At 44.3% G+C, this 25,293-nt stretch overlaps 1 protein-coding gene across 2 annotated transcripts in view; it reads right to left on the bottom strand.

Moving 5' to 3' along the window:
- DHX40 (DEAH-box helicase 40) overlaps positions 1-25,293 on the bottom strand; it is a 215,730-nt gene that overhangs the window by 132,142 nt on the left and 58,295 nt on the right. For both annotated transcript variants that reach the window (XM_069757182.1, XM_069757183.1), the window contains one exon: positions 14,239-14,370. In XM_069757182.1, coding sequence (XP_069613283.1) covers positions 14,239-14,370 — 132 coding nt within the window. The remainder of the gene's footprint in view (positions 1-14,238; positions 14,371-25,293) is intronic.

The raw sequence follows: 25,293 nt of genomic DNA, 5'->3' as shown, positions 1-25,293 counted from the left end.
AAAGCACATGGTTTGAACACTGAGCAACCAGAACCTCTCTGTGACAAAACCGCCCCTGCACCAATCTCAGAAGCATCAACCTCGACCTGGAACGGAAGAGAAACATCAGGTTGACACAACACAGGGGCACAGCAAAAACGACGCTTCAACTCCTGAAAAGCTTCCACGGCAGCAGAAGACCAATTAACCAAATCAGCACCCTTCTTGGTCAAATCGGTCAATGGTCTGGCAATGCTAGAAAAATTACAGATGAAGCGACGATAAAAATTAGCAAAGCCCAGGAATTTCTGCAAACTTTTTAGAGATGTCGGCTGAGTCCAATCCTGGATGGCCTGAACCTTAACTGGATCCATCTCGATAGTAGAAGGGGAAAAGATGAACCCCAAAAATGAAACTTTCTGCACACCGAAGAGACACTTTGATCCCTTCACGAACAAGGAATTAGCACGCAGTACCTGGAAAACCATTCTGACTTGCTTCACATGAGACTCCCAATCATCTGAGAAGATCAAAATGTCATCCAAGTAAACAATCAAGAATTTATCCAGATACTCACGGAAAATGTCATGCATAAAAGACTGAAAAATAGATGGAGCATTGGCAAGTCCGAACGGCATCACCAGATACTCAAAATGACCCTCGGGCGTATTAAATGCCGTTTTCCATTCATCTCCCTGCCTGATTCTCACCAGATTATACGCACCACGAAGATCAATCTTAGTAAACCAACTAGCCCCCTTAATCCGAGCAAACAAGTCAGAAATCAATGGCAAGGGATACTGAAACTTAACAGTGATCTTATTAAGAAGGCGGTAATCAATACACGGTCTTAGCGAACCATCCTTCTTGGCTACAAAAAAGAACCCTGCTCCCAATGGTGACGACGATGGGCGAATATGTCCCTTCTCCAGGGACTCCTTCACATAACTGCGCATAGCGGTGTGTTCAGGTACGGACAAATTAAATAAACGACCCTTAGGGAATTTACTACCAGGAATCAAATCGATAGCACAATCACAATTCCTATGCGGAGGAAGGGCATCAGACTTGGACTCTTCAAATACATCCTGAAAGTCCGACAAGAACTCTGGGATGTCAGAAGGAATGGATGACGAAATAGACAAAAATGGAACATCACCATGTACTCCCTGACAACCCCAGCTGGTTACCGACATAGAGTTCCAATCCAATACTGGATTATGGGTTTGTAGCCATGGCAACCCCAACACGACCACATCATGCAAATTATGCAGTACCAAAAAGCGAATAACTTCCTGATGTGCAGGAGCCATGCACATGGTCAGCTGGGCCCAGTACTGAGGCTTATTCTTGGCCAGAGGTGTAGCATCAATTCCTCTCAACGGAATAGGACACCGCAAAGGCTCCAAGAAAAATCCACAACGTTTAGCATAATCCAAATCCATCAGATTCAGGGCAGCGCCTGAATCCACAAACGCCATGACAGAATATGATGACAAAGAGCACATTAAGGTAATGGACAAAAGGAATTTGGACTGTACAGTACCAATAACGGCAGAGCTATCGAACCGCCTAGTGCGTTTAGGACAATTAGAAATAGCATGAGTAGAATCACCACAATAGAAACACAGTCTGTTCAGACGTCTGTGTTCGTGCCGTTCTACTTTAGTCATAGTCCTGTCGCACTGCATAGGCTCAGGCTTACTCTCAGACAATACCGCCAGATGGTGCACAGATTTACGCTCGCGCAAGCGACGACCGATCTGAATGGCCAAGGACATAGACTCATTCAAACCAGCAGGCATAGGAAATCCCACCATTACATCCTTAAGAGCTTCAGAGAGACCCTTTCTGAACAAAGCCGCTAGTGCAGATTCATTCCACAGAGTGAGTACTGACCATTTTCTAAATTTCTGACAATATACTTCTACATCATCCTGACCCTGGCATAAAGCCAGCAGATTTTTCTCAGCTTGATCCACTGAATTAGGCTCATCGTAAAGCAATCCCAGCGCCTGGAAAAATGCATCAACATTACTCAATGCAGAATCTCCTGGTGCAAGAGAAAACGCCCAGTCCTGTGGGTCGCCGCGCAAAAAAGAAATAATAATCAAAACCTGTTGAATAGGATTACCAGAAGAATGAGGTTTCAAGGCCAAAAATAGCTTACAATTATTTCTGAAGCTCAGGAACTTAGTTCTGTCACCAAAAAACAAATCAGGAATTGGAATTCTTGGTTCTAGCATCGATTTCTGATCAATAGTATCTTGAATCTTTTGTACATTTACAACGAGATTATCCATTGAGGAGCACAGAGCCTGAATATCCATGTCCACAGCTGTGTCCTGAAGCACTCTAATGTCTAGGGGAAAAAAAAGACTGAAGACAGAGCTAAGAAGAAAAAAAAAATGATGTCAGGATTTCTTTTTTCCCTCTATTGGAAATCATTGAAGGGCTCCTTGTACTGTTATGGCTGGCAATCAGGCAACACAGCGTGCAGTAATCAGCGCACATACAGAGATCTGGCAATAACCCAAAACAATAGGACGAGCTCTGAGACGTGGAATCTCTGTAGACTGCAGTACCTGATCTATCCTCACACAACTGGAAGCAGCAGTGGATTGCGCCTATCAACTACCTATGCAACTCGGCACTGCCTGAGGAGCTGACTAGCCTGAAGATAGAAATACAAGCCTGACTTACCTCAGAGAAATACCCCAAAGGAATAGGCAGCCCCCACATATAATGACTGTTAGCAAGATGAAAAGACAAACGTAGGAATGAAATAGATTCAGCAAAGTGAGGCCCGATATTCTAGACAGAGCGAGGATAGCAAAGAGAACTATGCAGTCTACAAAAAACCCTAAAACGAAAACCACGCAAAAGGGGCAAAAAGACCCACCGTGCCGAACTAACAGCACGGCGGTGCACCCCTTTGCTTCTCAGAGCTTCCAGCAAAAGATAATAACAAGCTGGACAGAAAAAACAGAAAACAAACTAGAAGCACTTATCTAGCAGAGCAGCAGGCCCAAGGAAAGATGCAGTAGCTCAGATCCAACACTGGAACATTGACAAGGAGCAAGGAAGACAGACTCAGGTGGAGCTAAATAGCAAGGCAGCCAACGAGCTCACCAAAACACCTGAGGGAGGAAGCCCAGAGACTGCAATACCACTTGTGACCACAGAAGTGAACTCAGCCACAGAATTCACAACAATAATGAACGGTGCAGAGCACTATATGGCACACCTTTCTATGGTACATCTATGGGGCAATAATGAACGGTGCAGAGCACTATATGGCACAGCTATGGGGCCATAATGAACGGTATGGAGCATCTATTTTTATTTTTGAAATTCACCGGTAGCTGCTGCATTTTCCACCCTAGGCTTATACTCGAGTCATTAAGTTTTCCCAGTTTTTTGTGGCAAAATTAGGGGGGTCGGCTTATACTCGAGTATATACGGTATATATATATACATACTTTGACCTTGAAACTGCATTGTCCTTGGTAGTAAGACATCCTCATAAGGCGAGCATATTACATTACACCTTTGATAGTTTTGCCATTACCACTAGTGATGAGTGACTGTGCTCGCTATTGAAGTTTTTCGAGCGTGCTTGGGTGTTCTTCACGAGTATCTTGGGCATGCTCGTAAAGGGTGACACTCACCAGAATAAAATCCAATGTTTTATTTAGTCACCTTTAAAACATCTTCGGTTAAGCAGTGGGACAGTGGACAATGGAGTGTGAGGACAATTATGTAGATTATGTTTGTGTCCCCGCAGCTGCATGATTTGCGGCTGTTAGACAACCTGAACACATGTGGGGATTGCCTGGTTGTTAGGGAATCCCACATGTATTCAGGATTTCTACAACCGCAAATTATGCAGCTGCGGGGACACAAACATAACCTACGAGCACGCCCAAAATACTCGGAGAACACCCGAGCATGCTCGGAAAACTAGAGTAACGAGCACACTCGCTCATCACTAATTACCACTCATTTAATAAGGATATCTGCACTACAAAGGACCCTGTATTTTTTTCCCATTGTCATAATTGTACCGACCTGGAGAATCATGCTGACAATTCACTTTTAGGGCAGGTGCAGACGACCGTATGTTCGCCATCCAATAAAAATGGTCCGATTATGATAATCACACAAAGTGGAATCCGTGTTTCTTGAATGTGGAGAGTACCGTACGAGCATAAGCCGAGAATTTCAGCCCATTTTTTTAGGCTGCAAATGCCCCTCTCGGCTTATACTCGAGTCATACCCAGGGGTCGGCAGGGGAGCAGCAGCTGTGTAATAATACTCACCTGCTCCTGGCGCAGTCCCTGGTTCCCCCGGCGCCGCAGCTTCTTCCTGTAGTGACCGGTCACATGGTACCGCTCATTCCAGTAATGAATATGGACCCCACTCCACTCCCATATGGGGTGGAGCCACATACTGATTACTGTAATGAGCGGTACCATGTGACCGCTTACTACAGGAAGAAGCTGCGGCGCCAGGGGGAACCAGGGACCGCGCCAGGAGCAGGTGAATATAACGCAGTGCGCGATATTCACCTGCTCCTCGTACCGCCGCCAGCCGCCACGTCTTCCCCGTCCTCTGCACTTACGCTCAGGTCAGAGGGCGCGGTGAAGCGATTAGTGTGCGCCCTCTGCCTGATCGTCAGTGCAGAGGATGGAAGACACAGCGGCACCCAGAGGCGGTGGAATGAGGAGCAGGTGAATATAGCAAGTGTCGGGGGCCTGAGAGATGAGTATGTGATTTTTTTTTTTATCGCAGCAACAGCATATGGGGCAAATGACTGTATAGACCATCTTATGGGGCCATAATCCGCATTTGTGCAGCATTATATGGGGCAAATGTCTGTATGGAGCATATTATGGGGCCATAATCAGCATTTGTGCAGCATTATATGGGGCAAATGTCTGTATGGAGCATCTTATGGGGCCATAATCAGCATTTGTGCAGCATTATATGGGGCAAATGTCTGTATGGAGCATCTTATGGGGCCATAATCAGCATTTGTGCAGCATTATATGGGGCAAATGTCTGTATAGACCATCTTATGGGGCCATAATCAGCATTTGTGCAGCATTATATGGGGCAAATGTCTGTATGGAGCATCTTATGGGGCCATAATAAATGTTTGTGGAGGGGCAAATATCTTTATGGAGCATCTTTTGTGGCCATAATCCGCATTTGTGCAGCATTATATGGGACATATTTTAATATGGAGCATCTTATGGAGCCCTTCATAAACTGTATGGAGCATTATATGGGGCGTATTTTGTATGGAGCATCTTATGGGGCCCATCATAAACTTTATGGAGCATTATATGGGGCTCCTGATTCAATATGGATATTCAAAAACACTTAACCTACTGATGTCTCAATTAATTTTACTTTTACTGGTATCTATTTGTATTTTTGACATTTACCGGTAGCTGCTGCATTTTCCACCCTAGGCTTATACTCAAGTCAGTTTTCTGTAGCAAAATTAGGGGTCTCGGCTTATACTCGAGTATATACGGTAATTATAAAAACAAACAAAAAAACCAAAACACCTTTTTCCATCTTCTCCTCTCTGTTCAATCTGTCTGTGAATATGGGACAGCGAGATTTCATCCGAGTGCAGTCATATGTTTTGCACGGACCCATGGACATGAGTAGGTGAGTGCCATCCGATATGAGAGGCAAATCGTGCATGCCACAACTTTTTTCCTCAGGTTACTTGGTCTGAGGAAAAAGAAAGGATCGGACATGTGCACTCCTCATTGAATAACATTGGTCCAAGTGTGATCCGACGTTTTGATGAATTGCACTGGAACAAAAACTACCGCACAAGCCCTTACTATACTATAAAGAAAAAAACTGCGGAAATGCAGGTTGTTGTTATTGTTTTTTTTTTTAATTTCACTGCTCTTGGAGGTTTTTTTTTTCACATTTTCCACTACTATGAATGCTAAAATGTATGGTGCTATTTAAAACTATACCTCGGCCCACAAAAATAAAAAAGAGCAAAAATGAGTAAATCGCCTGGACAAGAAAGTGTTAAAATATTCTATATTTTGATAGTTAGAACCATCAGGGGCAGGTTCACATGACTGTATAAAAAATAGTTTAGCGTTGAATTCAGAAAAGTGGGATGACTTTTTTCTCACTGGTCATCTGTGTGCTTTCTGTATACAATCCGTTTTTTGTTTTTTTTGTTACATCTGCAGCTATTAATCAATTACAGGGACATTTACAGTTTTCTATGTTACAGAATTGCAATATATCCATAAAAATCGGATGCCATACTGTTGCTCTGTAAAACATCAGATTTTTTTTCTCACACCCATAGACTTGAATGGGTGAGTTTTATCCAAATTTTGGAGGAAAATCATGTACGCTGCACTTTTTTCACATGCAAAACAGATTTAGTCTGTGAAAACAATGGTTTTTCTGTACTGCTGCATTGAATAACATTGGTCAAAGGGCGATCTGCTTTCTCCAATAGATAGCACTTGGACCGCAAATACGGTCATTGCATGAATCCTTAGGGATACGACAATAGCAAATATGCCTACATTTTTTTTTTACTGGAAAAAGGGGCGTTTTATATATATTATTTTAACACTTTTTTAGTATTATTTCTTTATTATTTAATTTTAAGTTACAATTTATTTTTAGTCCTCCTAAGGATAGTTCGATTCATTCTTTAAGGTACTGCAAGACTACAGTTCTACAGTATAGTGTGTTCCAAATTATTATGCAAATTGGATTTAGGTGTCAAACATTTAATGGTTTTGTTTTTCAAATAAACTCGTGGATAGTATTGTGTCTTAGGGCTCAGTGGATCACTGAAATCAATCTTAAACACGTGATAATTAGTTTTCCAGGTGATTCTAAATAAAGGAAAACTACCGTATATACTCGAGTATAAGCCGACCCGAGTATAAGCCGATTTTGCCACAAAAAACTGGGAAAGTATAAGCCTAGGGTGGAAATGCAGCATTTACCGGTGAATTTCAAAAATAAAAATAGATCATTCTTGCCCCATAGCTGTGCCATATAGTGCTCTGCACCGTTCATATTGCCCCATAGCTCTGCCATATAGTGCTCTGCACCGTTCATATTGCCCCATAGCTGTGCCATATAGTGCTCTGCACCGTTCATATTTCCCCATAGCTCTGCCATATAGTGCTCTGCACCGTTCATTCTTGCCCCATAGCTGTGCCATATAGTGCTCTGCACCGTTCATTATTGCCCCATAGCTCTGCCATATAGTGCTCTGCACCGTTCATATTTCCCCATAGCTGTGCCATATAGTGCGCTGCACCGTTCATTATTTCCCCATAGATGCTCCACATAAATCTGTGCCATTGCTGCTGCTGCAATAAAAAAAAAAAAAAAATGCCATACTCACCTTTCTTGCTTGCAGCTCCCAGCGTCTGGTCTCGGTGTCTCTCCGCTCTGACTGATCAGGCAGAGGGCGCCGCGCACACTATACGCGTCATCGCGCCCTCTGACCTGAACAGTCAGTGCAGATAGACGCCGGGAAGATGGAGCGGCGCCCGGCAGCTGGAACGTGGACAGGTAAATATGCGATACTTACCTGGTCCCGGCGTCCGGCTCCTTCTCCCGGACAGCTGTCTTCGGTGCCGCAGCTTCTTCCTCTATCAGCGGTCACCGGCACCGCTGATTAGAGAAATGAATATGCGGCTCCACCCCTATGGGAGGTGGAGCCGCTTATTCATTTCTCTAATGAGCGGTCCCACGTGACCGCTGAACAGTGGAAGAACTGCAGCACCGAAGACCGTGGGACGGCAGGGGGAGCGCCAGGATCGCTGGAAGCAGGTAAGTATGCCTCAGCGCCCTCACCCCCTCACCCGCCGACGACCGTGACTCGAGTATAAGCCGAGAGGGGCACTTTCAGCCCAAAAATTTGGGCTGAAAATCTCGGCTTATACTCGAGTATATACGGTACTTAGAAATGATGTTCCACATTATTAAGCAGGCCAAAGGCTTCAAGCAATATGGGAAATAAAAAGGATCTTTTTACTGCTAAATAGTGCAATGCCTTGGTCGAAATATGAAAACATTAGATATTTCCCGAAAACGTAAGAGTGATCATCATACTGAGAGATTTGTGACTGAAACAGAGCACAGACAGAGTTCATGCAGATAAAGGCATAATGTGGAAGGCTTCTGCCAGACAAATTCATTGGATTAAGAGAGCAGCTGCCAAAATACCATTACAAAGCAGCAAACAGTTATTTGAAGCTGCTGGTGCCTCTGGAGTCCCTCGAACCTCAAGGTGTAGGATCCTTCAAAGGCTTGCTGTGGTGCATAAACCTATTATTCGGCCACCCCCAAACAGTGCTCACAAGCCGAAACGTTGCAGTGGGTCCAAACATACATGAAGACTAATTTTTAAACAGTCTTGTTTACTGATGAGTGTTGAGCAACCCTGGATGGTCCAGATGGATGGAGTAATGGATGGTTGGTGGATGGCCATCATGTCTCAACAAGGCTGCGACGTCAGCAAGGAGGTGGAGGAGTCATGTTTTGGGCCGGAATCATGTGGAAAACAGCAGTTAGGGCCCTTTAAGGTTCCTGAAGATCTGTAAATGACCTCTGCAAAGTATATAGAGTTTCTGACTGACAACTTTCTTCCATGGTATAAAAAGCAGAAACGTGCCTTCAGGAGCAAAATCATCTTCATGCATGACAATGCCCCATCTCATGCTGCAAAGAATACCTCTGAGTCATTGGCTGCTATGGGCATAAAAGGAGATAAACTCATGGTGTGGCCACCATCTTCTCCTGACCTCAACCCTATAGAGAACATTTGGAGTATCATCAAGCAAAAGATCTATGAGGGTGGCAGGCAGTTCACATCAAAACAGCAGCTCTGGGAGGCTATTCTGACTTCATGCAAAGGAATGCAAGCAGAAACTCTCCAAAAACTCACAAATTCAATGGATGCAAGAATTGTGAAGGTAATATCAAAGAAGGGTTCCTATGTTAACATGTAACTTGGCCTGTTAGGAGGTTTTGGAGTTAAATAGCTTTTTGTTCAGTGAATGTGACCTCCTAATGCTGCAAATTCCACAAATGAGCATTTTCAGTTCTTTAAAACATATCAAATGTTTAGAAATTCTACTGTGCCTAATAATTTGGAACAGTGCATTTCGAGTTTTTATTTATTTTGGAGATTATACTGTTATCATTGGGAGGTGTCTTCAATAAAATTTGATGTATACTCTAACGGGTGATGATTTTTATTAGACTGACTGTCATTTGCATCGACCATTTAGGAAAATCCGAGAAAAATATCATTTGCATAATAATTTGGAACACGTTGGGATGCAATGAAGGCGTATCTGAGGGGACTACTGTTTAGGGACATTAGTAGATGTAAGCGGAGGACGAGGGAGGCAGAAAAAGCGGCAATTGAGGAGTTGAAGGAAGCAGAAGACGGGATGGCCACACTGGGAACCCCTGAGGCAGAGAGAAGGATGAAAAACGCACAAAATCATTTGGAAAAAATTCTGTTAGGCAAAGCTGAGAGGAAACGGGATTTCCAAAGGGTATTGTTTTATCAGGAGGGAGAAACAGTGGGACATATGCTGTCGGTAGTGGCTACTGCTCAGAGAGGGTCTTCATATATACACTCCTTGGAATCTGCAAGTGGAGGTAGAATAACGGAAACGCCTGAAATCTTGAGGGCCTTCGCGGACTTCTATGCAGATTTGTATTCCTCTCGGGTTGATGAATCGGTCGAGGACACATTGACCTTCTTGGAGGGTCTGGATCTGCCGAGACTGAATGAGGCAGATAGGGAGAGCCTTGAGGCCCCTATCACTGAGGAGGAATTGAGTCGGGCATTGATGTCCATGGCTAATGGGAAGGCGCCTGGGGTTGATGGGCTACCCGCTGAGATCTATAAAGGTTTGGTAGAAGTGTTGATTCCTAGATTAAAAATGGTACTGGAGGAAGCTAGGTCCTGTGGGTGCTTGCCAGCCTCTATGACAGAGGCCATAATAGTGGTTATTCCAAAGGAGGATAAGGACTTGGGGAAACCGGAGTCATACCGCCCAATTTCTTTACTATTGATGTCAAGCTTCTGGCCAAAGTGTTGGCTCTCCGCCTCTCTAGTGTTATTGAGAGTCTGGTGCACTCGGACCAATCTGGCTTTATGCCTGATAGATCAACGGCGATCAATTTGCGGAGATTATATGTAAATTTGCAGGTAGAGTCTGATAACTGTGGTCGAAGAGTGATTGCATCGCTAGATGCGCATAAGGCGTTTGACAGTGTTGAATGGGGATACCTCTGGCAGGTGCTGGAACGTATGGGGTTTGGTCCGCAGTTTGTGGCCTGGATAGAGCTGTTGTATTCATTACCGTCGGCTAGAATTAGAGTAAACGGGGAGCTGTCTCGACCTATAGAGCTGGCTAGGGGCACTAGGCAGGGATGCCCGCTCTCACCCCTCCTGTTCGCGTTGGCTGTAGAACCTCTTGCTGCTAAGATTCGGCAGTCTGATAGGGTCCCTGGGTTTAGGTATGGGAAAGCAGAGGAAAAAATAGCGTTATACGCGGATGATGTTTTGCTGTTCCTGGCGGATCCAGACGATTCACTAAGAGGGGCCATTGAAATTGTTGAGAGATTTGGTACTGTGTCGGGACTAACAATTAATTGGGATAAGTCGGTTCTTTTTAGGGTGGATGACGTAGGAGAGAATGTGAGTGAGGATGTTGGGGATGAGAGGCTAAAGGTGGTTTCCCAATTTAAATACCTTGGAATATGGATTTCGGTGCCAATTGAGGAGTTCCTGCAAAGGAATTTGACTCCTGTTATGGGGGTACTCAAGGCGAAGGTAGATGCCTGGAATAAACTACATCTATCGGTCGTCGGTAGGGTAAACCTTATTAAAATGGTCCTGATGCCAAAAATTCTATATGTTCTACATAACGCACCAATTTGGATCCCTCGGGGGAAGTTCAGGCAGATTAATGCCCTCTTTAGAAGTTTGATATGGGGAAGACAATATTCACGTATTAGCCCGGAGACGCTTCAGCGACCCAAGGAAGATGGTGGATTGGCTTTGCCCATCCCGGAAATATACTTCCTTGCGGCCCAGAGCCAGCATTTGAAGGGCTGGGCGCGAGGGGCGTCATCCAGTGCAGTACAACATCTAATGGAAGAGGTGACGGACCGACGACCGGTGGTCAGGTGTTTGGAGGATGGCTCCTTGGGCGCTTTGGGGAGAGTATACCCAACCCTGTTCCTGATTCGCAAATGATGGAATAGACTAAGGCAGATTCGCGGGGTTACAGGGTTGACTAGATTCACACCGATATGGTCTAACAACAATTTAAAGGAATTTGAGGCCTTGGGGGGACTGATGGAATGGCAGAATAAGGGAATTTGCTTTGTTCACCAGATAATCCAGCAGCAGGCATTGAAGTCCTTTTCCCAACTGCAGGTAGAATTTGGTCTGCGATCCACAGGGGAATATCAGTATGCGCAGATGAGACATGCCTTTAGAGCTCAGAATAAAAAGGTTGATATCAGTGTTCAAGATGATATAGTGTTGGAGTATGTGTGTGGTGACGGGACTACAAGGGGAGTTATTTCCACTCTGTATAAGGACCTTATGCACACGTTTTTGCTAGATTTCCCTATAAAGGCGAGAGCTAAGTGGGAGAGGGACGTGGGGCCGATGGAGAATGAAACCTGGGAATCGGTGATGGAGTGGGTTCCGCGACTATCCTTGAGTGAACCATATAGACTCTCGCAGCTATATATTCTGCATAGAGTATATAAATCTCCGGAAGTGCTATACAAAGCGGGATTGCGTGCCAATTCTGAGTGCCTGAGGTGTGCGAGTGAGAATGCAGGAATATATCACATGATGTGGACGTGTCCTAGGCTGGCTGCTTTTTGGGTGGTGGTTTTGAGCCGGGTTGAAGTAGCGTATAAGTGTAGAGTTCTTAGAGAGCCGATAGTATGCGTGCTGGGATATGTGGAAGAAATTGGAGTTGACAATACTTGGAAGATTGCAATCGCTAGGCTACTATACATGGCCAGGAAAGTAATAGCACGAAATTGGATAAATGCGGAACCACCTGCGAGAAGGGAATTTCTCCAATATGTTCAACATGGTCTAAAATTGGAAAAGGGGGTGTACAAAAAAAGGGGGAAAATAGAAATGTTTAATAAGATGTGGTCTCCTTGGCTTGAATTGGATTGAGGAGTATAGACGTCGAGTTTCTTAAAGGTACCTTCACACATAACGATATTGTTAACGATATCGTTGCTTTTTGTGACGTAGCAACGATATCGTTAATGAAATCGTTATGTGTGACAGCGACCAACGATCAGGCCCCTGCTGGGAGATCGTTGGTCGCTGAATAAAGTCCAGAACTTTATTTCGTCGCTGGACTCCTCCTGACATCGCTGGATCGGCGTGTGTGACACCGATTCAGCGATGTTTACCCTGGTTACCAGTGAAGACATCGGGTAACTAAGTGCAGGGCCGCGCTTAGTAACCCGATGTTTACCCTGGTTACCATCCTAAAAGTAAAGAAAAAACAAACAGTACATACTTACCTACCGCTGTCTGTCCTCCAGCGCTGTGCTCTGCACTCCTCCTGTACTGGCTGTGAGCGTCGGTCAGCCGGAAAACAGAGCAGTGACGTCACCGCTCTGCTTTCCGGCCGCTGTGCTCACACAGACAGTACAGGAGGAGAGCAGAGCACAGCGCTGGAGGACAGACGGCTGTAGGTAAGTATGTACTGTTTGTTTTTTTTTACTTTTAGGATTGTAACCAGGGTAAACATCGGTTACTAAGCGCGGCCCTGCGCTTAGTTACCCGATGTTTACCCTGGTTACCGACATCGTTGGTCGCTGGAGAGCGGTCTGTGTGACAGCTCTCCAGCGACCAAACAGCGACGCTGCAGCGATCCGGATCTTTGTCGGTATCGCTGCAGCGTCGCTTACTGTGAAGGTACCTTAAGACCTGGATAAGGATAAATTGCACGAGGCAGAGAAGGCCTCAGTGGGGTGAAGATTGGGATTGAGCTGTCTTAGGGGGGAGGGGGGTAGTTGGGGTAATGTTGGGGTTTATTAAATAAGAAAATGTGTATGTGATATATTGCAATGTAAATGGCATTCTGATGTTCTTTATATTGTTAATAAAAATCTATTTAAATAAAATAATTTGGAACACGGTGTATACTGTGAAATTCACTTTCTTCATTGAAGCCTAATCAAAGACTTGGCTCATAGTATGACAAAGATAGCAGCAATGAGTGTCTTCAGTAGGCCCCCGGCTACCAAGGGAACTTATCGGTACCGTATTGTGGAGTGAGCAGGAAAGTTGCCGGTCCACATACACACTAGCAAGCAATTTGAACGCCACTGTCAATCATTAGAGAGGTATCTAATTGGTATTAATATATAACAAAGTTTTAGAGTGATATTCCAGTGCTGATAACTTCCGTATTGGAGGTGAGCTGTGTTGATTATATTAAAGGGAACCTGTCACCCCCCAGGCTTTTTAACTAAAAGAGCAACCTTGTGCAGCACTAATGCTGCATTCTGTCAAACTGCGCATGCCCGACAAAAAAAACTTACAGCGCAGGCGCCAGGGCGGCAGCAGAACACACGGAGACTGCTGTGTGTTCACTTCCTCAAATTGGTCGCTGTTGCGTCTGCTGCTCCGACCGTGGAAGGTCGTTTGGCGAGCGAGGGACGCACCGCGGTGGTCACTGACAAAGCGGTAAATCCAGGAACCCCCATGTGAGACGTTAGTGAAGGCAGAGGAGGCGGAGCCCGGCGCGCAGAGGCCCTGAGTGATGGCTGGGATGAGTTTCTGTCCAGGGAAAAGACATGCCCCCAAGTCTATTTCAAGATATCAGGGACAAATTATAAAAGCGATTATTTCAGCAGTGGCAGGGACCCGAACTAAAAGAGCCACCTTGTCAGAATGCAGCATTAGTGCATCACAAGGTGGCTTTTAGTAAAAAACGCCTGGGGTGGGGGGGTGACCGGTTCCCTTTAAGACCTCACTTAGCTGCCAAGACAAATGCACAATGAAAGCGAAATTAGCATAATACCTGCTGAGTGTACATGTGTCCTGGCAGGTATGCGAGGCCATAAGAAGCAACATATAACCCTCTCACATGTAAAATATGGCTATTATGTGTTTCTTTATGTATCTACACCAAAAATAACAGAAAAACAATGTCTTACCTGTTGGCATAGAACCATATAATGGCAAGATAAGAAGCCCTTCCACAGTAGAGTCAAATACATCATGCCGGTAGTCTATCATTTCAGCTTTTTGGTACAATACATCACAAGCCTTCTCAATTTCTGACTGTCCTGCAATACATAAACAAAATACTTGGAATGAACCCTTTAATGAGATTGGACACAATTTCAGTTGGGCAAAAAAAAAAAGAAGAAGATATTGATAATGAGTGTTACTAAGTATTCTATACAACAGAGATTTAGGACATTCAAAAAAGTTAATTTAGATAGCATTCTGCCAGACTATCAGGTGTTATAGACACTGACCGATGGCAGATGTTTGTTTGCTTTGTTTATTTGTTGTTGAGTATGGTTGATGAAACGTCGTTCATGCAGAATGTCAGATCAGCATTCTATTAATGGAAGCCCAGACCTAGCCACAGATTTCTTTTGCTACAAGAGTAATGTAGTGATGGACGCTATAACAGCTTTTTGATGGGGGCGCTAATTTGCAAAATAAACATAGTAAAAGATAATGTGCAGAAACAGGGGGGTGGAGCTGGAGGAAAGATATCAGACAACTGAACTGGGCTCTATGCAAAATAAAAATAAAAATGCCCTGAAAACTTGTCACGGTGGAAGGATGTCCAAAAACATCTAAGGTCATTTCTACTGGAACAAACAGGTAATAAACACGTTTTTAAAGCAACAATTTTCTGACAAAGGAGAAACTACTGGACGATTATAAGGTAAGCAAGCACATGCACAAAGAGAAAATGTTTTATCAACTAACAAAGTGCAATATCATTATTAAAACCCCTAGAATATTGCAAATTGTACTTGGATTCTTCTCTACTTTATAATCCTTTAGAGTTAACTATTCTCAGAGTACTTAACAGCAGGGGTGTCAAACTGCATTCCTCGAGGGCCTCAAACCATGCGTGTTTTCAAGATTTCCTTAGCATTGCACAAGGTGCTGGAATCATTCTCTGCAGGTGATTAAATTATCACCTGCGCAATGCAAGGAAATCCTGAAAACATGACCTGTTTGCAGCCCTCGAGGAATGCAGTTTGACACCCCTGCTTAACAGGGATTGGCCCCGCTTCTCAGGGGGTTAAAAATAAAGATTTCTTGGATTTGCCGATCTCGTTGAAAGAAATCCAACAAGCGGTGGGGTCAATGTCTAATGATAAAAGCCCCTGAATCAGACGACCTTCCAATAGAAATGTATAAGCTTTTTGAGGGCGAACTACTGCAACATTACTCAGAAATGATTAATACACTGCTCAAAAAAAAGGGAACACTAAAATCCCACATCCTAGATCACTGAATGAAATATTCCAGTTGTAAATCTTTATTCATTACATAGTGGAATGTGTTGAGAACAATAAAACCTAAAAATTATCAAAGTAGATCACAACTAATATCCCACAGAGGTCTGGAGTTGGAATGATGCTCAAAATCAAAGGGAAAAATGAAGTTACAGGCTGATTACACTTCAGTGGAAATGGTTCAAGACAAGGAAATGATGCTCAGTAGTGTGTGTGGCCTCCACGTGCCTGTATGACCTCCCTACAATGCCTCGGCATGCTCATGATGAGGCGGCGGATGATCTCCTGAGGGATCTCCTCCCAGACCTGGACTAAAGCATCCGCCAACTCCTGGACAGTCTGTGGTGCAACGTGTTGTTGGTGGATGGTGCGAGACATGATGTCCCAGATGTGTTCAATCGGATTCAGGTCTGCGGAATGGGCAGGCCAGTCAATAGCTTCAATGCCTCCATCTTGCAGGAACTGCTGACACACTCCAGCCACATGAGGTCTGGCATTGTCCTGCATTAGGAGGAACCCAGGGCCAACCGCACCAGCATATGGTCTCACAAGGGGTCTGAGGATCTCATCTCGGTGCCTAATGGCAGTCAGGCTACCTCTGACGAGCACATGGAGGGCTGTGTGGTCCTCCAAAGAAATGCCACCTCACACCATTACTGACCCACTGCCAAACTGGTCATGCTGAAGGATGATGCAGGCAGCAGATAGCTCTCCACGGCATCTCCAGACTCTGTCATGTCTGTCACAAGTGCTCAGTGTGAACCTGCTTTCATCTGTGAAGAGCACAGGGCGACAGTGGTGAATTTGATAATCCTGGTGTTCTGTGGCAAATGCCAAGCGTTCTGCACGGTGTTGGGCTGTGAGCACAACCCCACATGTGGACGTCGGGCACTCAGACCATCCTCATGGAATCGGTTTCTAACCGTTTGTGCAGACACATGCACATTTGTGGCCTGATGCAAGTCATTTTGCAGGGCTCTGGCAGTGCTCTTCCTGTTCCTCCTTGCGCAAAGGCTGAGGTATCGGTCCTGCTGCTGGGTTGTTGTCCTCCTACGGCCCCCTCCACGTCTCCTGGTGTACTGGCCTGTCTCCTGGTAGTGCCTCCAGCCTCTGGTACTATGCTGACAAACACAGCAAACCTTGTTGCCACAGCTCGCATTGATGTGCCATTCTGGATGAGCTGCACTACCTGAGCCACTTGTGTGGGTTGTAGAGTCCGTCTCATGCTACCACGAGTGTGAAAGCACAACCAACATTCAAAAGTGACCAAAACATCAGCCAGAAAGCATTGGTACCGAGATGTGGTCTGTGGTTCCAACCTGCAGAACCACTCCTTTATGGACTGTGTCTTGATAATTGCCAATAATTTCCATCTGTTGTCTATTCCATTTGCACAACAGCTTGTGAAATAGATTGTCAAACAGTGTTGCTTCCTAAGTGGACAATTTGATTTCATTGAAGTTTGATTTACTTAGAGTTATATTCTGTTGTTTAAGTGTTCCCTTTATTTTTTTGAGTGGTGTAGTACATTTCTGCCTGGAGAACATCCAAGATCCTTACCGGAGACTGTGATTGTGGCGCTACCCAAAGAGAATAAGGAAGTACCGGTTTTATACAGGCCTATCTCGCTATTGATGTTGGATGTCAAGATTCTGTGCCAGATCCTCACAACAACACTTAATACAGCTATAACCTCACTCCGATCTTGCATGCTTTATGCCCTATAAATCTACAGCTATTAATTGATGTAGGCTATTCCTACATATACAGGTGTTCCAGGCGTAACTGAGAAATAGGGCTATTCTTTTCTTTCATGCCCCTAAGGCCTGCTGATAGTGTGGAGTGGAGTGGGGTTGGGTTATCTATGGACTGTTCTAAAAGAAATTAACTTTGGTCCTAATTTCATTAAATTGATTATGCTACTATATATGGCTCTGACAGCTAGAGTAAGGGCTAATGGAAATATTTCTGATTGTCAAATACTGCATAGGGGTACAAGGCAGGGATGCCCTCTATCACCGTTACTTTTTGTCTTAGCGATTGAACCTCTTGCCTGCATTATTAGAAGACATCTTGGAATTGAAGGCTTTAAATATGGGGATAGGGAACAAAAGATTGCATTATATGCTGATGATCTACCTTTATTTGTTAATTTTAATACTTCACTCCCCGTTATAATGGAAGCTATAGAGAGATTTGGGTTATTCTTGGAATTAAATATTAACTGGTCCAAATCAGCTTTACTTCCTTTAGAAAACAGAGACACCTTAATTCTTGAAAATATTTCAGATATTTCAGAAGTCCATAAATTTAAATATCTTGGTATTCACATTACAAGGAAAACGCATGATTATATCACCCTAAATCTCAGGCCTATGGTGACTAAAATGAAGAGTAAAGTTAGTGCCTGGGGAAAAACTACCGCTGTTGGCGCTAGGTAGAACAAACTTAATTAAAATGTGCCTTTAGTCCTCAATTCTATACATTTTCCATAACTCTTCATTATGGATTCCTAAACATTGGTTTCGAAAAATGCATTACATTTTTAGAGAGTTTGTTTGGAAGAGGGGCATTCCCATAATTAAGTTGGAAATGTTATAGCTACCTAAGGATCAGTGAAATTAGCAATGCCACATATATGGGGATACTTTTTTGCCTCCTAATTCCTACACTTTACACCAGGGGTGTCAAACGGCATTCCTCGAGGGCTGCAAACAGGTCATGTTTTCAGGATTTCCTTGCATTGCACAGGTGATAATTTAATCACCTGCAATCTTGAAAACACGCATGGTTTGAGGCCCTCGAGGAATGCAGTTTGACACCCCTGCTTTACACGGTGGACCCTGGAGGTGACACATGAGGCAGAGATATCAGTGTTGAAATACCTGGGTGAAAGTGAGCAACCTGTTAGAGTAGGAAACTGTCCTAAACTACCTTCAGATGAATGACATTCCAAAAGCTCTATTACTTATACAAAATATATGGAGGACTCGTAAATGTTTGCTAGGAATGAAAGTGTGCTCTAAATATACCCCTACATGGCATAACCTTATGTGAAGGAACTTCTGCACTTGGAAGAATTTGGCAACAGGAAAAGAAAAGCTTGAATATGTGTAACAATTATATACAGAAATATGGGTATTTCTGTTAATTTTAAACATTTGCTCTCACTACTGTATACATCTTTGTTGTTAAAACTTCTGGGAGACCCCATGGTCTCGGTTAAAGATAGATGGTAGAGAGACGTGGGAAGAATTTTCTATGGAGGAATGGGAGGTTGTCCTTCCATTGACAGGGAAGATCTCGATCAATATGGCACAGAAAAGATCTCAATTATTTAAAGTGTACAGAGTTTACAGGACCCCCCAAAGCATTATGTAAGAAGGGCCTTAGAGGAGATGATGCCTGTCCAAGATGCAGGGAGGAAGGAGCAGACTTAACTCCTTAGTCACAGAGCCAATTTGCAGCTTAATGACCAGGCCAATTTTTACAATTCTGGCCACTGTCATTTTATGAGGTTATAACTCTGGAACGCTTTAACGGATCCCGCTGATTCTCAGAATGTTTTTTCATGACATATTGTACATCATGTCAGTGGTAAAATTTCTTCCATATGACTTGCGTTTATGAAAAAAAATGGAAATATGGTGAAAATATTTTAAATTTCACAATTATCAAACTTTTAATTTTTATCCCCTTAAATCGGAGAGATATGTCACCCAAAATAGTTAATAGATAACATTTCCCACATGTCATCTTTACATCAGCACAATTTTGGAAACTTTTTTTTTGTTAGGAAGTTATAAGGGTTAAAAGTTGACCAGCGATTTCTCATTTTTACAACAAACTTTACAAAATAGGGATTTTTGTGTACTCACCGTAAAATCCTTTTCTCCGAGCCAATCATTGGGGGACACAGGACCATGGGTGTTATGCTGCTGCTACTAGGAGGACACTAAGTGAACACAGAAAAAATGAACTCCTCCTCTGCAGTATACACCCTCTGTCTGGCTAAGATTGAACCAGTTTGGTAGCAAAGCAGTAGGAGCATTAAACAAAAGACAATAAACTATGTCAAAACTGAAGGATTAACAACAAGCAAATAGGCTAATAGGGTGGGTGCTGTGTCCCTCAATGATTGGCTCGGAGAAAAGGATTTTACGGTGAGTACACAAAAATCCCTATTTCTCCAACGCCTCATTGGGGGACACAGGACCATGGGACGTCCTAAAGCAGTCCCTGGGTGGGAAATAACACAACTGCTAATACCCCATGTACCGCTAGCTTATACAGGTCCTTCTCAAAAAATTAGCATATAGTGTTAAATTTCATTATTTACCATAATGTAATGATTACAATTAAACTTTCATATATTATAGATTCATTATCCACCAACTGAAATTTGTCAGGTCTTTTATTGTTTTAATACTGATGATTTTGGCATACAACTCCTGATAACCCAAAAAACCTGTCTCAATAAATTAGCATATCAAGAAAAGGTTCTCTAAACGACCTATTACCCTAATCTTCTGAATCAACTAATTAACTCTAAACACATGCAAAAGATACCTGAGGCTTTTATAAACTCCCTGCCTGGTTCATTACTCAAAACCCCCATCATGGGTAAGACTAGCGACCTGACAGATGTCAAGAAGGCCATCATTGACACCCTCAAGCAAGAGGGTAAGACCCAGAAAGAAATTTCTCAACAAATAGGCTGTTCCCAGAGTGCTGTATCAAGGCACCTCAATGGTAAGTCTGTTGGAAGGAAACAATGTGGCAGAAAACGCTGTACAACGAGAAGAGGAGACCGGACCCTGAGGAAGATTGTGGAGAAGGACCGATTCCAGACCTTGGGGAACCTGAGGAAGCAGTGGACTGAGTCTGGTGTGGAAACATCCAGAGCCACCGTGCACAGGCGTGTGCAGGAAATGGGCTACAGGTGCCGCATTCCCCAGGTAAAGCCACTTTTGAACCATAAACAGCGGCAGAGGCGCCTGACCTGGGCTACAGAGAAGCAGCACTGGACTGTTGCTAAGTGGTCCCAAGTACTTTTTTCTGATGAAAGCAAATTTTGCATGTCATTCGGAAATCAAGGTGCCAGAGTCTGGAGGAAGACTGGGGAGAAGGAAATGCCAAAATGCCTGAAGTCCAGTGTCAAGTACCCACAGTCAGTGATGGTGTGGGGTGCCATGTCAGCTGCTGGTGTTGGTCCACTGTGTTTCATCAAGGGCAGGGTCAATGCAGCTAGCTATCAGGAGATTTTGGAGCACTTCATGCTTCCATCGGCTGAAATGCTTTATGGAGATGAAGATTTCATTTTTCAGCACGACCTGGCACCTGCTCACAGTGCCAAAACCACTGGTAAATGATTTACTGACCATGGTATTACTGTGCTCAATTGGCCTGCCAACTCTCCTGACCTGAACCCCATAGAGAATCTGTGGGATATTGTGAAGAGAAAGTTGAGAGACGCAAGACCCAACACTCTGGATGAGCTTAAGGCCGCTATTGAAGCATCCTGGGCCTCCATAACATCTCAGCAGTGTCACAGGCTGATTGCCTCCATGCCACGCCGCATTGAAGCAGTCATTTCTGCCAAAGGATTCCCGACCAAGTATTGAGTGCATAACTGAACATTATTATTTGTTGTTTTTTTTGTTTGTTATTAAAAAAACACTTTTATTTGATTGGATGGGTGAAATATGCTAATTTATTGAGACAGGTTTTTTGGGTTATCAGGAGTTGTATGCCAAAATCATCAGTATTAAAACAATAAAAGACCTGACAAATTTCAGTTGGTGGATAATGAATCTATAATATATGAAAGTTTAATTGTAATCATTACATTATGGTAAATAATGAAATTTAACACTATATGCTAATTTTTTGAGAAGGACCTGTAGCTGAGGTACTGCAGAATGTGCCTGCCAAGGGCAGCATCTGCTGAGGATTGAGAATTAACGTGGTAATGTTTAGTAAAAATATGCAAACTGGACCAAGTTGCAGCTTTGCCGACCTGTTGTGCTGATGCTGGTGCCGAATGCCCCAAGAGGCGCCCACTGCCCGAGTCGAATGTGCCTTAATACCTGCTGGGACAGGAGTGTTCCTGACATGGTAGGATTCCTACATAGCCAGGCGTATCCACTTAGCTAGTGTGGCCTTAGAAGCAGGGAGACCTTTCCTGAGCCCCTCTGGAAGCGCAAACAGGGCATCCGGCTTGCGGAAAGGCGCCGTCCGTGAGACGTACTTTCTAAGAGCTCTCACCACAACGAGTGTGTGAAGAGCCCTCTAAATACGATGGACAGGTACTGGACAAAACGAAGGCAAGAGAATGTCCTCGTTTAGGTGGAAAGAAGAGACGACCTTCGGTAGGAAGAACGGAGCCTTTCTCAAGACTACCTTGTCTTGGTGGAAAATGAGGAACGGAGTTCGGCAGGATAGAGCCGCTAACTCCAAGACCCGTCTGACCGACGTTACCACCACCAGAAACGCTACCTTCCAAGAAAGCAAGGTTAGTGATACATCCTGCAATGATTTGAAAGGAGTCTCCTGAAGAACACCTATGACCATATTAAGATCCCAGGATTCCAATGGTATTTCATAAGGAGGTACCATGTAGACTACCTCCTGAATGTAGGTCTTCACCTGCAATCTGGTCACTATCCTGCGTTGGAATACGATACGATACGATACACTTTATTGATCCCGTGGGAAATTATGGTATCACAGCAGCACAACTTAAATCATAAAAATCATAAAGGAATTACATAGTTGACATGACAGTTTGTTGACAGAAAAACATTATACATTAGAATAGGACATACACAACGAGTGAACTGAAATGTAGAGAAATAAGTAGACATTCACCTTGGTGGTTTAACCCTAATGTTATTGTTGTACATCCCCATGGCAGTTGGCACAAACGATTTCCTATATTTTTCCTTCTTACACCTCAGAAGTATTAGCCGGTTGCTGAAGGTGCTCTTCTGTCTCATGAATAGCTCATATAGTGGATGTGCATTATTGTTCATAATTGTCATACACTTTTTCAGAGTTCTTTTCTCCACTACCTCCCCAAAAGAGTCCAGATTACAGCCGACAGCAGAACTTGCCTTCTTAATAATCTTATTCAGCTTATTAGCATCAGAGGCCCGCACACTACTACCCCAGCACGTGATTGCAAAAAAAGATCGCACTTGCCACTACAGATTGGTAGAACATTTCTAACATTTTGCTACACACATTAAAAGACCTCAGTTTCCTTAGGAAATACAGTCTGCTCATCCCCTTCTTGTAGACAAACTCTGAGTGGCATCTCCAGTCCAGTTTGCAATCCAAATGGACCCCCAAATATTTGTAACTCTCCACCTGCTCTACCTCCTGACCAGCAATAGTGATCGGTAAGCATTCTATCTTTAGCCTGCTATAGTTGGCCACCAACTCCTTAGCTTTCTTAACATTTAGTTGTAGATAGTTACCATTGCACCAATCCACGAAATTCGACACCACCCTTCTGTATTCCTCATCCCCCCGATCTCCCCTAATACATCCCACAACCACAGAGTCATCCGAAAATTTTTGAAGGTGGCAAAGTTCAGATTTATACTGAAAGTCTGAAGTATACAGTGTGAATAGAAAGGGCGCAAGCACCGTTCCCTGGGGGGCACCTACACTGCTCAATAATCTGCTTGACACCACTGCTCCCATCTGTACAAACTGTGGCCGATCTGATAGGTAGTCAGTTATCCAATTTCTCATCCCCTCCTCAACCTTCATATCAGTCATCTTTTTGTGTAGTAAAAGTGGCTGCAGGGAGTTAAATGCACTCGACAAAATCGAAGATCATCACTCGCACCATGGTTCCGTCAGTCTCCAGAAATGAGTGTACCCTATGTAACAGAGAAAGAATAGCATCATCCACCCCCAATCTATGTCGGTAGGCAAACTGAAGGGGATCGATAAAAGCATTGACCCTTGGTCTTAAGTGAGCAAGCACTAATCTTTCCAAGGCCTTCATAGCGTGAGATGTTAAGGCTACAGGACGATAGTCATTTAGGGTTGCAGGAGAAGAAGTCTTGGGTACCGGCACCAGACAGGAAGTTTTCCATAATACAGGTACCCTCTGTGTTTGTATACTTCCATTAAATAGGCGTGTAAAGACAGTACACAGCTGGTCTGCACAAACTTTAAGGATACGTGAGCTGAGTCCATCAGGTCCTGCTGCTTTACCAATGTTAAGTGATTTAAACTGCCCCCTCACATCATTTCCGGATACTTTAAATTTAGTCTGCTCATCCTTCAATATCGATGTTGCAGAATTTGCACCCAATTCCCATCCACTATCAGTTGGCAGTGCACATGTACTGCTAAATCTATTGAAATACTCGTTCATCTCATTAGGACGAATAAAGCAGAAATCTGGCATTTCAGAGAACGAAGCGCTAGACTTGACCCGAGACAAGTCTGGAGAAATTCCAAAATGGAAGGAATTGAAAAACACGAGGGGGAACCGACCACGGTCCTGGCATCATGAGAAAAAAAGTGTTCTAAGCGCGATGATAAACGTGCATTGACATAGGTTTCCGAGCGCTAATCAGGGTGGAAACCACCTGTTGGGAAAAAATGGTTTAGGCTAAAAACCCAAGTTTCAACAGCCAAGCTGTTTAAGGCAGGGCCCCCGATTTCTGGTGGTAAATCAGCCCATGGTAAAGCAGGTCGGGACGATCTGGCAACCTCCAGGGAACGTCGGCGCCGAGCTGTGCCAGTTGCGTGTACCACGCTCGACGGGGCCAATCTGGCGCGACCAGAATCAGCGGGATCCCTTCCGCTCTGATCTTCCTGATGACCCTCAGAGTAATGGGAGGGGGGGGGGAACACATAAGGAAGGCGAAACTGATGCCACGGGAGAACTAGTGCGTCCACCCCGATGGCTAACGGATCGCAAGAACAGACTATGAACTTTGGAACCTGCGCATTCAGCCTTGAGGCCATAAGATTGACATCCGGCGTCCCCCAGAGATGCTGAAAGACTTCGAGATGAAGAGGCCATTCTCCCGAGGTGAGACCCTGATGGCTGAGAAAGTCTGCCGCCCAATGTTCTACTCCCGGGATGTGCTGAGATGATCGAGCGATTCCTCTCGACCCATCGGGGAATGTAACTTTACTTAAAGTATCGCAAGATTGCTGCGGGTGCCCCCTCTGACGGTTGATGTACGCCACAGCTGTGGCGTTGTCCAATTGAATGCAGATGGGGTGACCTGCCAGAAGATGATGAAAAAACCACTAAAGGGCTAATCTGATTGCTCGTATTTCCGAGAGATTGATTGAGAGACGCAATTCCAGAGCAGCCCAGCGTCCCTGGGCTGTGTGATGACAGAAGACCACTCCCCAACCCAGGAGACTGGCGTCAGTGGTCAACACCAACCAGTGTACTGGAAAAAAAGGACTTTCTCTGGTCCAGAGAAGACCTCACCGTCCACCGTCTGAGGGTCAGTCTGACCCGCTGACACATCCGGATCCGACGGTCTAAAGAGAATGGGGTCCTGTCCTAGGCTGTCGGGAGAGCATGAGTGCTCCCTGTTGTAAAGCTACAATTTTTTTTTTCTGGAGGAAGGGGCGCCAACCCCTGGGAGGTGTCTAGGATCATGCCTAAGAAGGGTATCTGCTGAGCTGGTACCGGCGACGATTTGTCTAAGTTCATCATCCAACCCAGCTGATAAA

The sequence above is a fragment of the Ranitomeya imitator genome, chromosome 3 (genome assembly GCF_032444005.1).
Source record: "Ranitomeya imitator isolate aRanImi1 chromosome 3, aRanImi1.pri, whole genome shotgun sequence".
Classification (NCBI taxonomy): Eukaryota; Metazoa; Chordata; class Amphibia; order Anura; family Dendrobatidae; genus Ranitomeya; species Ranitomeya imitator.
The sequence above is the reverse complement of the archived record's forward strand: the minus strand, read 5'-3'. Positions and strand labels throughout refer to the sequence as shown.